The 16750-nt window shown below is 36.7% G+C and overlaps 1 protein-coding gene across 14 annotated transcripts in view; it reads left to right on the forward strand.

Moving 5' to 3' along the window:
- The window catches only part of IGSF11 (immunoglobulin superfamily member 11), a 290534-nt gene that overhangs the window by 198764 nt on the left and 75020 nt on the right, over positions 1-16750 (forward strand). For 6 of the 14 annotated variants that reach the window (XM_054551467.2, XM_054551474.2, XM_054551469.2 and 3 more), the window contains 3 exons: positions 11324-11446; positions 12243-12393; positions 14093-16297. In XM_054551467.2, the coding sequence (XP_054407442.1) occupies positions 11324-11446; positions 12243-12393; positions 14093-14534 (716 nt within the window). In that variant the 3' untranslated portion in view covers positions 14535-16297. Of the gene's footprint in view, positions 1-11323; positions 11447-12242; positions 12394-14092; positions 16298-16750 lie in introns of those variants that run through there. The other 8 variants (XM_054551473.2, XM_002813259.4, XM_063721749.1 and 5 more) reach the window with 4 other exon arrangements.

Here is a 16750-nt window from a genome sequence, read left to right on the forward strand (position 1 = left end):
TGGAACAGAGCCTGAGGTGTTCCAGTCAGTTCCTTCTTAATTCAGGATGTTGCATTCCCAGCATGCTCTATAGTTATTCTTGAGAACAGCAAGCAAGAAAGTGGGAAGAACTGAGTTGGTCCCAGACCACCCAAAGAACTGTCCTGAAAGGGCACAGCAAGAAGACATCATCATCTAGAAACCAGGAAATGGGCTGTTACCAGACAGTGAATCTGCTGGGGTCTTAATCTTGGAGCTCCCAGCCTTCCAGAACTATGAGAAATAAATTTCTGTTGCTTATAAAATACCCAGCTTATGGTGTTTTGTTATAGCAGCCTAAACAGATAAGACAGTGAGGAGTCTAAAATAGTTAAACTGGTAGAAACAGAGAATAAAATGGTGGTTTTCATGGGCTGGGGAGTGGGGGAAATGGGGAGATGTGGGTTAAAGGGTACAAAGTTACAGTTATTCAGGATGAATAAATTCTGGAGATCTAATGTACAGTATGGTGACTGTATGTAGCATTACTGTATTGTATGCTAGAAATTTGCTGAGAGGAGATCTTAACTGTTCCCAACCACACACACACACACACACACACACACAAAGGTAGTTATGTGATGTGATTGACATATTAATTAGATTGGTTGTGGTAATCTTGTCACAGTATATATGTATATCAAAATATATACCATAAATATATACAATTTTTGTTAGTCAATTGTGCTTCAATAAAGCTGGGGAAGAAAGAAAAACAATCGTATAATGCATAAGGAAAGCCCTCGCAACAAAGAATTATCTGGGCCCAAATTTCAATAAATAAGTTGCACTTAACGTTTTCTATTGTTAAAACATCCCTGCATTTATGGAATAAAGTCTCTTTGTTTGTGATTTTTAAAAATAAATTGTTCCATTGGGTTTGCTAATATTTTAATAAAATATTTACATCAGTGATCACCAGTGAGAATGGCCTATGGGTTTTTTTTTTCTGTCTTCTATTGTCCTCTAATGTTTGTTTTTTTGAAAATATCTTTTTTCCCTACACTCTTTAATGCAGTTTAGTGAGTGTAAATGCTAGATTATCAGTTATTGTTTCTCAAGAATTTGAAAATGTTTCATTTTCTTCCCACCTTTCTTGTTTCTATTGAGAAATCTGTCCTCGTTCAATTTTATTATCATATAATATCAAATAATTTTATGAGTTTGGAAGCTTTTCCTTGTTTCTATTCTTTGAAATAGTATGAATAAGTTGGGCATCATGATGATTCTATAGAATTTGCCTATGAAAGTTTGCCTTGCTCTTATTTTTTTTTTTGTAGATTTTTGACTACTGATTTAATTTCTCTAATGGTACAGGTTTTCTCTACCCTATTTTTCTGGAAAATGTCTTTTTTGTTTGAGTTATACATATCACCATCAAGATGTTCATAGAATTCTCTATACAAAAACAGAATAATGTATTTAAGAGTGTAAGTTCTGGAGACAGTGGGCATAGTTTTGAACTCTGAATCCAGGAATCGCTGGGTATGTGACATTGTGTCTTAGTTTTCTTATATGTAAAATGGAGACAATCATCATGACTAACTTATGGTTGGATAAAGATTGAATGAATAAGCATGTAAGATGTGCAGAACAGCAGCTGGCATGTGTAAGTCCCTACTAAATATTAATATTTAAATTACCATCATTATTCTCTTACAAAGTTTTAAACTCTGTATTTAGTCTCCTTTTCATTCCTAATACTGTTTATATGTGCCTTTCCTCTATTTTTAAAATCTGTCTTGCTAAACTCAGATTTTGATTTTATCTAACCTTTTGTAACTTGCATAAATTTCCTTCCTTTCTCCCTCCCTCCCTCCCTCCCTCCTGCCAATGTTTGTTAAGCACCTATCAGGTGCCAGAAACTGTTTTAGGTGCTGAAGTCATACATTGCTGAACAGGATAGATATTCTTCCCTTTGTAGAGCTTACATTCTAATGGGTGGAGATGGAATATAATCAGTAAATTGCAGAATTTGTTACAAGGTGAAAAGTTCTGTGGGGAAAAATTAGATCAGGGTAAGATAGATTAGTTAGGGGACGAGGAGCAGCAATTTTGAGTAAGGTGCTTAGGGTAAGCCTCATTATATTCTAACAAATATTTAAAGATAACAAAGGAATGCGCCATGTGAATATGGGGACTGGAGAGCATTCCAGGCAGAGGGAATGGACATATGAAGGCTTTGAGGCAGGCATGTGCCCATGTACTTGATGAATATCAAAGAGGCCAGTGTGTTTGGAGGGCAGCCAGCAAGGTGGAGAATTTAAGAGCCATTATATTGCAGGTGTTAGGGTGTTGGTACATGCATTGCATAGGAAGCATTATAATTGTATTATTCAATATGCTGTATCTTTAGCAATATTTTACATGCTTCAGCTATGTTATTATGAGAAATATGTGTTTAAAAATCACACTGTAAGATTGTGGATTTGTCAATTTGTTCTTATAATTATGCCAATTTTCTTTACCCATCTTGAGCCTGTGTCATTAGATGCTTGCAAGCTTGTTATATTTCATTGTTTCTCTATGTTTAATAAGCTTTTTGTGTTATTTTTAATTATTAAAATTAAAAGATGTAGTGGCTTTCTTTGGTCAATTCTTGTTGGTACGTTTCTATTATATGGTTCATTGGCATTCAGTTTCCCATGCTTTATGTTTTAGATGTATTGCTTATAAACAACATATATCTGGATTTAGTTGGGTTTTCAATCTGTAATCTGAGAGCTTCTGTCCTCTGAATTCAATGATTATGGGTATGGTTCAATGTCTAATATTTTATTTGAGGTTTTCTATTTATTAAGCTTTTTTCTTTACGCCACCTCTTCCCATATCTTCTACTGATTATTTGAATATTCTTTATAATATTTTTTCTCCTCTACTTTCGAAGTTGTAAGTGTATTTCTCTTAGTGCTTATTCTTAAAGTTCTTAAATACATACTTGATTTAATGTAGTCTAGAAGTAAAAAAAATCTCTACTCTCTATCCAAATAATAGGACCATAGAAAGCTGTCTTTCTTCCGTTTTCCCTAATCTTTGTGAATATTTCATCTCATCAGTTCTTTCTCTTCTCTCCTATTAGCCATTTTTTGGACCTTTTCATTCTGTCCACCATAATTCTCAGCTTCTGTCTGATATGTTTAATTTCTGTGTTTTTATTGTCTGCATTTTAGTTATTTTCTTGGCTTTAGTATATTTGTTCCACCTTATTTTTAACTTTTCTCCTTATTAATCATCCCCATTTTCATCATCGTTTACATACATTTCAGTTTTATTTAGATTTACCCGAAAGTTTGCCAGTTTTTTTGCTCCATTGCTTCTTTCATCACAGTCATTTTTTCTGTGTTCCGTTTTCTTATACTGAAGTACACACACCCTTCAGTAGGTATTACATCGATGATCTATGAGTGTTAAGTTGTTCTAATGTTTGTTTCTTTGAAAATATCTTTTTTCCCTACACTCTTTAATGCAGTTTAGTGAGTGTAAATGCTAGATTATCAGTTATTGTTTCTCAAGAATTTGAAAATGTTTCATTTTCTTCCCACCTTTCTTGTTTCTGTTGAGAAATCTGCTGGTAGTCTGTAGGTATTTGCGTTTTCCTTCCTTTGCTTTTTGCAGTTGTTTTGTACTTGATGTTCTGTAGATCCTAGAATATATTTTAGGTATGTGTTAATTTTTATTAATCCTGCTATGGGCTTGTGGTGCTTCTTAAATTGAGAGATTGTATTTTTTGTCACTTCTGGAAAAATCTCTGTCCTTATATTTTTGAATATAGCCTTTTCTCTTCTTTCTTTATTGTTTCCTGTTAGCTCTTGGTTTAGTCTTTTAATTCTGTAAACCATGTTTTTTTAATCCTTTGCTTATCCATAAATGTCTTTACCTTCTTTACCTTTCTGTGTGGCATTCTGGTTTTTGTTTTTGTTTTCGTTTTTTATTTTTCCAGATCACCAGTTCTCTCTTCTACTCTGATGGCTGTTCAGCTTATCCACTGAGTTTTGGAATTTATTTTCTTCTTTTCTTTCCTTTTTTTAAGAGATGAAGTCTCGTTCTGTCATCCAGGCTGCAGTGCAGTGGCACAATCACTGCTCACTGCAACTTCAAACTCCTGGCCCTTAAGCAATCCTCCTACCTCAGCCTCCCAAGTAGCTGGGATTACAGATGTGAGCCACAGCACCTGGCTATTTCTATGTTGCTTTTGTCTCTTCATGGCATCATCCTCTTTTATTATGGTGACTATTCTGTATATGTTTAATAATTTTAAGCATACTAATTTTATAGTGACCTTCACATAACTTTATGCTCTTTGTATGCTAATCCTCCTGTTTGTTGTGTAGTTAACTTTTCTTCACGGTGACATTCCTTTCCTGTTTTCCTCATGTGAACTCTTCACCTGGATTGTTCTATAGTTTCTCTAAAGCTGTAGGTTATGTTTTCTATTTGTTTCTGCCAACAGCTCTAGAGGTTTCGGGAAGATGAAGGGATGAGCAAAACAGGAAAGGGATGATTGTCCATACAGTGAGTGTGGTCGGACGGCTGGGCCCTGTGCTGTTGAGTGAGATGATTGGAGATGTGAGGCAACACGGGATTTGTCCTGCAGCAATTGAAAATCCAGGGCTGGAGCTAGCTCACAGGAGCTGCATATCAAGCCATGGAGTGGAATTCCTTCCTGGAATGACACCCACTCTCCAAGTCCTGCAGCTTCTTGGCAACCAAGGATGGAGATAAGCACAGTTGTTTCTCACAATGGTCAGTAAAACTTGAACTCAGAAAGGAAAGCTGAGGGATAATTAGAAAAAAAACACCTCCCTTCTGACTTAAAAGGGAGAATAACCTTCACGGTTTAAAGATGCACAGAGAACTTTAAAATGTGTTTTTAAAAATTATATGCAAATAATGGCAATTCATTTTCTATCCATTATTTTATCTTGGTAAATATAAAGTATAGTGTATTTATTTTCATTATTAATGGTTAACATTTTCTGAAACTAGATTATACATTTTTCTTTCATGGTTTGTAAGAAATCCTCTGTTTTCATCATCCTTTCATAATTTAATACAGTGAAGAGAGATGATTAACTCTCCTGCTTGCCTGTGAACTCTGTGTAGATCTTTAGAGATCATAGCTGTAGCAGGAGAGTATCTTAAATATCACCATGGTCCCACTCTCATGTTACAAGGGAAAAGACTGAGGCTACTAGAAGAGACCAGGTTTGCCCAAAACTGATAGGAAGGACTAAAATTATTTTGGCGTGGTTGTAACACTCAGGAATCTTATATTGTCTTTCTCTCTCTTTCTCTCTCTCTCTCTCTGTCTCCTCTCCTCTCTCTCACTTTCTATCTCTTCTCTTCTCCTCTCTCCTCTTTGTTCTCTCTCTTTCTCTTCTCTCATTTTTTAGAGACAAAGTCTTGCTCTGTTACCCCCCCAGGCTGGAGTGCAATGGCATGATGACAGCTTACTGTAACCTCACACTCCTGGGCTCAATTATCTTCCTGCCTTAGTGTCCTGATGGGGCCTTGCTATGTTGACCAAGCTGGTCTCAAATGCCTCGGCCTCCCAAAGTGCTGGGACTATAGGTGTGAGCCACCACACACAGCCTGATTCTGTTTCTTGAACTGACACTGCTGTTTCCCTTCCCAGTAAGAGTGGTTCCATAATTTTTTTCATGGGGAGCAGAAAAATTTTCACCCACTAGAAGTGCTGTATAAATGAGTGCTTATTTCTTCTTTATCAAGATGTTATTCTAATTGAAGTTGAGTTTTTTCTCCCTTTTTTTTGCCTGCTGACATAAAGAAGCAAATCCCATATAATGTTCAGTACTTCCTCTTTTTTAAAAGATTAAATGTCAACAGTTATAACCATATTAATTTGTGTATATATTCATTCATTTTTACATATATGTGTGTGTGTGCACACACATAAACATACACCTTACTCTTTGCAGCTGCTTCAGAGTTGAGTGTTGGGGCAGGTGGAGAAATACAAGGAAACATATCTCCATCCTAAAGCTCACTGCCTAATGGAGGAGACAGATATAAAGAGAAAATCATAGCACTACATGTTAATGCTATAAAAATGTATGCAGTGCTATAAAATTTAAATGATAGAAATATTACTTGTCCCTGAAGAGTCCAGGAAGAACTTTATAGGGAAAAGGATTCCCAAGCAGGAAAAGGGTCTTAAATGATGGATAGAAGTTTTACTGGTTAAAAGTGGGTATTATAAATACAGGGAACCATGCTTGCAAAATCTTGCAAGTGTAAAAGTTTGACATTTTTAGTGAGAAGATCTGTGAAGCTGACATAAAGGGTCGTGGGGATTTGACCAGAGAGGAGCTTGAAAAGATGAAGTCCAGATTGTGAAAGGCTTTATATAATATGCAAGGAGTTTGGATGTTATCTTTAAGTGTAGAGATGCGCTGACATTTATAAACAAGAGAAGATGACCAGATACGCATTTTAGAAACTCTGTCAGTAATCAGGCTGAAAGATTGGCAGCCAGTCATAAATGGAAGGCTTTGTTGATAGCCCCATCAAGAAATGAAAAGGACCTGAACTAAGTCCCTAGTGACAGGGGCGGAGAAGGCACAGTGGGGGAGGGTAAGATTCAAAAGAGATTGAGGAAAAAATTACAATATATGGAGCTTGATTAGATGTTTAAACTCAGAAGAGTCAGAGTTAACTCAGATTCCTGTTGTGGGACACTGAATCAACAGTAACCATCTTAACTCAGAAGAGAAATTTGTAGAAGTTTGCTTGAGGAAAGCAGTGAGTTAGTGGTCTCCTGGGACCTCTATATGGGGATTGAAATAATGATAATGGTAACATTTCTTGAACACCATGTGCCATTCTTTGAGAATTAAAGAGCAACAGTCAACATAGAGATATACTGATTCAGAAGAATCTGTTGATGTCCAGTTAAACGTAAAAGCAGAGTCAACAAAAGTGTGTAGGAGAGAAGCAGTCAAAATCTAATTAGTTGGTCTTGCTTGTAGCTTTTGCCATGTGATAAGTGTGTGGTCATGGCCTTCTTGTATGTTGCTAATGGTGAATCATTCTTGCAAAGAGATACTAATGTATTTATACACACTATATTATTCAAATAATGCTGAGTAATGTTCATTGGTATTTTCACAAGTTTGAATATTTGCTATAAGCTTCAGCTCTTTGTGAATACTTGAATGGCAGAAACACAAATAGAAGAGGATGAGAATGTTGCTCAGCAGTATACTAACATGACATCAGAAGTGAATTTAAAACCTGACTTGGCAAAAGCAATATCTGTTTCAATGCCAAACCAAAATCAGGGCAAACAGACAAAATATTTTTATCATTGTCTAAAGGCACTGAGCTACTGTGAAGCAGGAAGTATCCTAACATCCATCTGGACGGTGCCCTTGGAAATTCTATTAATGGGAACAGGTTCTTTCCCTGTCCCTTCTCCATCTCTGCCTTAATTCAGCCAGCATCAACACAAAATGAAATAAAATTTTCTGTGTCCAATGTTATATTTTAAATTTATCTTTAATAGAGTTTGATATTAAGTATTTGTGATGTCATCTTTTTTTCCACAGATTTTTATTTGACATTTATTTTGTATTTCCCTTTATTTACGATTTTTAAAAAATATCTTTTTCAGGTTAGGATCATTTTTACCTATTATTGAAATATATAATTTTGATGTATTCATTCAAATAACAGTAAGGTATACATCCATTATTATATAGCCTACAGAATACTTCTGAAACTTTTATATAAGAAATGTTCAGTTTATTATAGTTACTCATTATTTAAAATATGTAAGTCATATGAAAATATATAATTATGATTTAAGAATTCTTATCTAACTCTTCAACTCCTGAAGATCAATATCTATTGGGAATTAATATCCATTGGGAGACACTAGACATTTTTCATATTTCTTGACTGAATTTTTTTATGATTCAGAAAAATATATCAGTTCCCCTAGAAGTACCAGGAAGGAATTCCCACATGGAAACATTACCATATACTATACTAACCTTTCATTTAGTCCTCACAGTAATCTACGATTTGTAGGCACTTTGGTAGCTCCATATTACAGATGAGGAAACTAAAATATAGATGAAGAACAGGGAACACACTCAAGACCATATGACTGGTAGTAGGTAGAATAGATTCAAACTTAGGCTGTCTAACTGGAACATGCTCTTAGCAGATACATCAGCTACTAGGCAGCCAGAGGCAGCATTCTGGAACTAAGGAGAAAGGATGGAACTGGAAATGTACACTAACATTTGTTTTTTTCTAATTCAGAAGGGCCTTCTGTGCCAGATATGTAGGTGGTAAACCAAGTGCATAGTTGCTGTGAACTAAAACAGTGGAGTGTGAGGTCCTTTGAGTTGCCCAAACTATGTCGTTTCATGCCATTGAACTTTCCCTATTCTTTAAAAGAAGCTCAAAAAAGTATTTATTCTCTATTTCGGAAAACTACTTCCCTGCCTGAGCAGACCAAGTGAAATGACAGATGGCAGAATTAGCCCGCTAGTTTCAGGAAGGGCTATGTGCTTTGTGGCTGCAAACAGTCTGCTGTTTGCTGGAGTTGCTCCCTTCTCTATTTTGCCTTGTCTATATAAACAGGGCTGTTTTGTTCTGGTTAATCTTCTGTTATCAATGTACCTGTCTCCTTCCCTGATTATATTCCAAGTTAAATCTACCATGGTATATCAACTTCATTTAATAATATTATCTTACAGAAACATGCTCATGGTATTGGCATCTATAGAGACAAAAGGAAGACATTGACTTCACCTTTTAAAAATAACTTTTCAAAGCAAGAGTCTTTACAGTTTACCTCTTTCTACATGCCAGAATGCTGCGTAGATGAGCTGTTTAAAATTTCCCAAATTGTCTCTGGAAATGTCAACAAAATTACCAGTTTGGTGTGAGCTCATCAAATTTTTAGAATTCCAGAGCTTAGCGGAAAACCCACCACCACCACTACCAACAACAACAAAAACCCCAGGAACACAAATTATGTGGTTGATTGCCCAGAGATTATGGTTTTCTTGCGTTGATGATATTAGTACATGTGTACATGAAGAGGGAGATAGGCACATCGCTTAGTTTATATTACAGCATTAGAACATTTATTGGTCAGGAAATATTCTATAGATGCATCCTATAGAATAATGTGGTTTTAAATGCCTTACTAGAGTGCCAGGTGTATGTATGGTGAGTATAAGCTTTGGACTTGGACAAACCTCATTTTGTAGATTGCTGCTACTTGTGTACTCTGTGATCTTGGACAAATTTCATAGCTTCTTTGAGTTGTCTTATCTTTGAAAAGTAGGAAATATAGAACATAAGCTTGTTACGGACATTAAATGAGGCATATTTAATGCTGTTAGTGCAGTGTATGTGGTACACAACAGACACTAAAGAGTAGGCAGCACTTTTATTTATTGATTACCTTTATTTAGCACCTTTCTGTGTGCCTGGTAATTTCTGAGACAGCAATTATTTTCTCCTCCCCTGCAGTCTATTTGATTTCTCAATCCCTCATTAGATGTCCCTCCTGTATGCTCCCCTATCACCCTCTGTTCTCTAGCACTGGCTGGCACTTATCCCATGTATTGTAATTGTGTGCATACTTGTCTCTTTAGGGTAAGGGACTGGGCCTATCTTGTTCATTATTTTATCACCATCCTCAGAAAACCAAGCACAAAGGAAGATGCTCAATAAATATTTATTTATTAAATGAATGAATTAATAAATGCATGCATACTTTACTCAGGTCTGCTTTTGCTGACTCCTCCTGTCTGCTTCTGCCTTTGATCTAGATAGAGATGATGATTGCCAGCAGAAACCAGTTAATTAAATCTTAGTTCCATGTAAAAATAAGTAGCCCAGGATGGGGATAGCTCTAGGTGTTGCCCCAGGCATACTTGGACTTTGTGCCAGAATATTTTTTTACTTGTCCTATTAGGAGGCTTTTCCATTTACTTCTAAATTTGCAGCTATTTTGAATGGTTGAGATGACAGAATGTATTCTCTTTCCTGCATAAGGAAGGCAGTGAAGCCTAGAGCTTAGAGGTGAGACAGCCCCTTCATCCAATTGAATTTCCTGACAACCAGCTGTGTAATCTTATTAAACATCTAAAGCTTCAGTCTCCTTGACTGTTCAATGAGATTAATAATAAAAATACCTCAGAGTAATTGTAAAGATTGAAATAATACATATAAAAGCTTACCCAATGCCTGGAACATACTAATAACTATTAACTTTTTAAAGTTATTCCTGTAAGTCATTTATATTTTATAGGAATAAATAATCAAACTATGCTAATGTTGATGAATTACTAAAATGTGAACTATTGAAGCATTTCTTGGCAATACCAGTGCAGTGGCCTTGAAAATTTGTTGTTCAAACTCCTGATGTGGGGAACATGATTGACTGAAAGCCCTGCAGCTTCCCCTGTAGATCCACCACTGCTTTGCACCAAGACCAAGCTTCCCCTGGGCTGCTCCCAGCCAGTGATGAGGAGTTAGGGTTAGGGTTAGGGCCTAATGCAGGCCTATTTCTGCAAAGCATGGGACTCCCTTAACAGGTGACTTTGGCTCAAGGACTCCCCATCTGCCTGGTGGACACTTCCATAAAACTGTGTTGCAGCCTGAGACTCTTTCTACCCAATCTTCCTTGCTTCCCTCTCCCCTTGACAGTGAGTGGTGAGACCTACACCGAAGTCTGAGGCTCTCCCTGCCTTCTGCAGCTTCCTCTCACATTTCCTTTACTGGTATTTCCTCCAGGAAACCTCACAGTTGTCTTGGTGCCTACTTCTTGGAGGATCTGAGCCTACACAAACAACTGTAATTGTTGTTAGGGAGTAACAGTCTATACCTTAGAGCACAGATTTGATATTTTCTTCATCAGGTATGAAGTTAAAGTTATTATAAGTTTAACATGATCTTTATGTTATTGCAGTTCCTCAGAACTAGAATTTGGTGTTACCTTAAATTCCCTAGGATAAGTATTAGCCACCATTTCCTCAGGGAAGTCTACGAACATTTAGGACTTTACATGCTAACCTGCAGATTCAGTTTTAAGATTGTTCTTATTTAGGACAGCCCTCCAAAGTTCCAGGTCTTTAAAGTGATATAGTAATTTTAGTCTTTAACATTCATGAACCAGTAATTTCCCACCCTACCCCCCCAAAAAAGAAATTTATTGATAGCTCTCCAGTGTTCGTCTGTTTTTATGGTCTTCTGCTGATTTCTTTGGTTTTGCTATTAGTCCTGCCAAATCCTCACTCGATTGTTATTTTTGTGACAGACCAGGTCCAGGGAACAGTCACCATCCGGAACATCAGTGCCCTGTCTTCAGGTTTGTACCAGTGCGTGGCTTCTAATGCTATTGGAACCAGCACCTGTCTTCTGGATCTCCAGGTTATTTCACGTAAGCATATGGAAATTCTGATGTCAACCATGGGTCTGAAACTCTAAGATCTTTGTTATACCAGAAAATGAAGAGTTCTGATGAATTGTCTTAAGGTTATCTGAAGATTAAATAGAAATTATTTTGGTTTTAATTATTATTGAAAATAGTTTGTAAATGTTTTAGTATACTTTCCAGCCTCAGCAATATGATAATCTTTATGCAAAATATCTTTCTCCTCAGGATCAATAAAATTGGACAGTTTCTTATCATATAATGCTATAGACATTATAAAAATCGTAATAATCTTATGGGTATAGCAAGACTTTCTTGTGTTTTTTCCTTGTTTCTTGTATCTGCATAATTTTGGAGTGTCTAGGTTATAAATGGCAGTGTAGAAAACTTCTCTTTAGTTGAGAATTCTGGGATATTTGAATTCCAGTTGCAAAAGGGAGTGATCTGGCTGGGTTGAGGTAGAAGGATATCCCCTAGTTTCCAGCATTCATATAGGGTAGATCAGGCAAGTTAGATTGGTGCTGTTTGTTACCTAATGTAGGTATTGTTCTCCTAAAATGTGCAAGTCATTTAATTGTTTATTCATTCAAAATATGTTCAGAGCCTACTATGTGTTATTCCTAGCCACTGACAATATAGAAAGTTAATTGAGGTTTAACTTTATATAGATGAAAGATTTTAGACAGTTTTATACGTTTTAAGCAGATTATTTAGTAAGCTTATGTGCTTATTACAGTTGCATGGGTATATGCTATTTCTCTCTTTCTTTTTTCTTTAAATATATCTTAAATATATTTTGCAGCCCAGCCCAGGAACATTGGACTAATAGCTGGAGCCATTGGCACTGGTGCAGTTATTATCATTTTTTGCATTGCACTAATTTTAGGGGCATTCTTTTACTGGAGAAGCAAAAATAAAGAGGAGGAAGAAGAAGAAATTCCTAATGAAATAAGGTTTGTATGTCAGATTTTTAAAATTTGTCCTGCATAGCCATTATGTACTTCTATTCATTTTTGTCAGTTAAGATATATCTGCTAATCATAAAACTCTGATGGCCGAGATTATTAAAGTGGCTAAATGGTATTTTCTTGTATATCACTTTGCTTCATGGTACTACTCAGTTTTATTCACTGGATCATGAAGGAGGGAAAGGGTCCAGCATGTGCCCAACTAGGAGGATACAAATGAAGATTCCCCTGCTCTTCCATGTCTCCAGGGTAGGCAGGGTTAGGTTACGTGGCTACCACAATGGGAAAGGTAGTGTCTAAAACGTGTTTACTATTGACATTTATAATAGATGTGAACATAAAGCAAGAAGGAACTCCGTAAGAGCATAGCAGTGCCTGTACACAGTCAGGCCACAGCATTATGGCTCAGAAAGGTAGTTCAGACAAGAATATGAACATTTTAAGAAAACAGTGCCAACATCATCTTTAAAGAAAAGTGACTCTAGTCATATTGGGGAGATTTGAGGGTTCCGGCTCAGTCTCAGATTTCATCATGGCATATCCTTATTGAAAATGCTGTAATGACTCTAGTCTCAGTAGTGAGACATACCATAGCCTTACAGGATCTGATTCTTGCCTGCGTATCTTCTCTCTCATCACTCTCAGCTCACTTTGCCTTCCAGTCTGTCCTGCATTTTCCCATTGCTCAGGGCTTTTGCTCAAGCCTCTGCCCTCTTCCTGGACCATGCTTTTCATTTGATCCATCTCTTTACTAAATTCCTTGATCTGTTTCTAGATTAGGCCAGGCATCACCTCCTCACATAAGTTGTCTTTAGCCCCTTGCCCAACCTTTCAGACTTGTAAACATTCTTGCATTGATTACTACCCTCATTGACTATAGGTTTCTTAGGTGTAGGATTTGTGTCTTTTTTACATGAAACATATTGTAAAATGTACCCAATAAATGTTAAATGAATTGGTTAGCATCTTAAATTAAATAAATGACTTCTTTTAGGCTGTTGTAATTCTTAAGCATTTGGGCCATATGCAGGGATAGAGTCTATCCCAGGATAAGATTACTGAGGAAAACCTCTCATCAGCATCCCGCAGTGATTTCTCAAACTCCAAAGGGTAATACAGTCAGGCCAACTCTGATTATTTATTTAAGTTCTGCATACCTATAGTTTGATTTCCCAGCTATTTTATGGCACCTAGTTTAGTAGATTTCTTCATGGACTAATTTCCTACTTACAGTAAATATTTATGTGTGAATAAATATTTACTATATATGAATATTTACTATATATATAAAGCAAGATACTAAATATTTACTATAAATATATATAAAGCAAGATTTGTTATGTATTTACTATATGATATATAAACATATTTATGTGAATGTTATTTACATATATATTTAAAAGTTGTTTTGGAAGAGACATTCTCTGAGAGATCTGAGATATCCTTTTCTACTGTTGGAGACTGAGAAGCTGAGGAGAGATTTTCTTGACCATTGTCTCAAAGGGAATGGATACCAAAGCTGAGGCCATCCAGGGTTGCCATGCCTGCTTTCACGACAGAGTAGTCTCTCCTGGATTTGTTTTTTGAATGTATAAGCCTTAACATGAAAAGAAAGATTCCAGGGTAGGAGGATAGGATTAACTTGAAGTAAATCCTCATGACGACTTTATTTTGTTCCTTTCAGAGAGGATGATCTTCCACCCAAATGTTCTTCTGCCAAAGCATTTCACACTGAGATTTCCTCCTCGGACAACAACACACTAACCTCTTCCAATACCTACAACAGTCGATACTGGAGCAACAATCCAAAAGTTCATAGAAACACAGAGTCAGTCAACCACTTCAGTGACTTGGGCCAGTCTTTCTCTTTCCACTCGGGCAATGCCAACATACCATCCATTTATGCTAATGGGACCCATCTGGTCCCAGGTCAACATAAGACTCTGGTAGTGACAGCCAACAGAGGGTCATCACCACAGGTGATGTCCAGGAGCAATGGCTCAGTCAGTAGGAAGCCTCGGCCTCCACACACTCATTCCTACACCATCAGCCACGCAACGCTGGAACGAATTGGTGCAGTACCTGTCATGGTACCAGCCCAGAGTCGGGCCGGGTCCTTGGTATAGGACATGAGGAAATGTTGTGTTCAGAAATGAATAAACGGAATGCCCTCATGCAAGGGGGAGGGTGGGGTGGGGAGTGCTGGGAAAGAACACTTCCTTATAATTATATTAGTAAAACGCACAAAGAAGAAGGCAGTGCTGTTACTTGGCCACTAAGATGTGTAAAATGGACTGGAATGCTCCATCATGAAGACTTGCTTCCCCACCAAAGATGTCCTGGGATTCTGCTGGATCTCAAAGATGTGCCAAGCCAAGGAAAAAGATATAAGAGCAGAATAGCACTTAAAATCCAAACTGCCGCCCAGATGGGCTTGTTCTTCATGCCTAACTTAATAATTTTTAAGAGACTAAAGTGCCAGATGGAGTTTAAATATTGAAATTATTTTAAAAGGTAGGTGTCTTTAAGAAAATAACAAGCAACCCTGTGATATGTTCCGTCTCTCCCAATTCCCTCGTTATGTAGAGGGCTTAATGGTGTAAGTGGTTAATATTGGTCCCAACAGGGCTGACTCTTCTATCATATGATCAAAACTTTTTACATGAGCAAAATTCAGTAAGAAATGGGGGAAGACAAAGGAAACGTCTTTGAGAAGCCCCTTCATATTTATTTATTTATCTCTTCCTGAACCATGAATTTCATATTTGGAATATTGCTATATTGACAGATTCTTGCCTGTCTGTGTTATTCTAGGATCTGTTACAGGTCCATGGCAATTACTGTTTATTTTTTCCTGGAAAAATATTTTTTTATAAAAGATTTTTTTTAAATACATGAGAGGCATTGGGCTAAGAAAGAAAAGACTGTTGTGTAATACCTTGTTCAATGGTTGTATTTAGTGAGCTCATAGAGGTCCATCATATCATGACCGAGCTAGGTTGTGTGGGCAGGAAGGTAGGGCTAAGGGGTTGTAGCCTTGCTGGGCAGCCTCTCAGAGCAAGGTTGTTCAGATCTCCCTTGCTATTACAGTAGGTTACTATTAATGAGGGCAGCACCTGATGCCTTTTGTATTGAGGTAGGTAACTTTCTCCTTATTTGACAAGTAGAGGTTAACTTACTTGTCAGGGAGGGCAGACGTTGTTTTTTTGTTTTGTTTTGTTTTTCAAAATAATTCTTTTTGCAAAAGAGGTAAGACTGAGACTAAAGGTGTTATCTTCTGGTTGTGCTCCTGGAATTGTCTACCCTACATTTGTGTCAGCTCAGGGTTGCAGTGTTGCCCAGATGCATTTTACACCACTGTAAAGAGATTCCTTTTATGGTTACTACCTGGCTTGGCTGGCCTTGTGGTTCACCAGATTAATTTACAAACTCCCCCACTTTATTTTGTGCTATGTAGATCTGGCCATACTTGTATTAGTGACTGTCTTGCCTTAACCACACTTTAAGCAACCCACAAATTTCTTCCCAGATTTGTTTCCTAGATTACTTATGATACTCATCCCATGTCTCAATAAGAGTGTCTTTTCTTTCTCACTCCCTCTTACCACCGTACTTTTTGCTCTCTTCTCCTGCAAGCGTAGTCTTCACAGGGAGTGGCTTCCTGACATTTTTTTCAGTTATGTGAATTAATGGAAACCAACAGCTGCTGCAAACACTGTTTTTCCAAGAAGGCTACACTCAGAACCTAACCATTGCCAACCATTTCAGTATTGATAAAAAGCTGAATTTACTTTAGCATTACTTATTTTTTTTTCCATTTGATGGTTCTTACTTTGTAAAAATTTAAATAAATGAATGTCTATACTTTTTATAAAGAAAAGTGAAAATACCATGACACTGAAAAGATGACTCTATCAGATGCTGTTTAGAAAGCATTTATCTTGCATTTCTTTATTCTTTCTAATTATCTAAAATTCAATAAAATTTTATTCATATAAAATAAGTTGTCATTAATTATCAATATTAATGAGTATGTCATTTTAAAACTTAGTATTCTCTTTAATGTTACAAGATTTTCTCCATCCTGTTAAATAATATTTATAATAATTTTGATAGGCACATGGTATTCCAAAAATTACTTAATCTTTCTCTTAAATTTAGTTTGATTCCAGTTCTTACCCATATGACTGAAGATTAATGACCTTCATACATTGAGCTATTTTCCCATTTCCTAGAATGAAAGTTCATGAAGACAGTCTCTATGCTTGCCTTTTTCACCACTGAATCTCCGTCACCTACCACAGTGCCTCATGTGGGTGTTGAGTAGATAAATGCTGATTTC

This window comes from Pongo abelii, chromosome 2 (assembly GCF_028885655.2).
Source record: "Pongo abelii isolate AG06213 chromosome 2, NHGRI_mPonAbe1-v2.0_pri, whole genome shotgun sequence".
NCBI lineage: Eukaryota > Metazoa > Chordata > Mammalia > Primates > Hominidae > Pongo > Pongo abelii.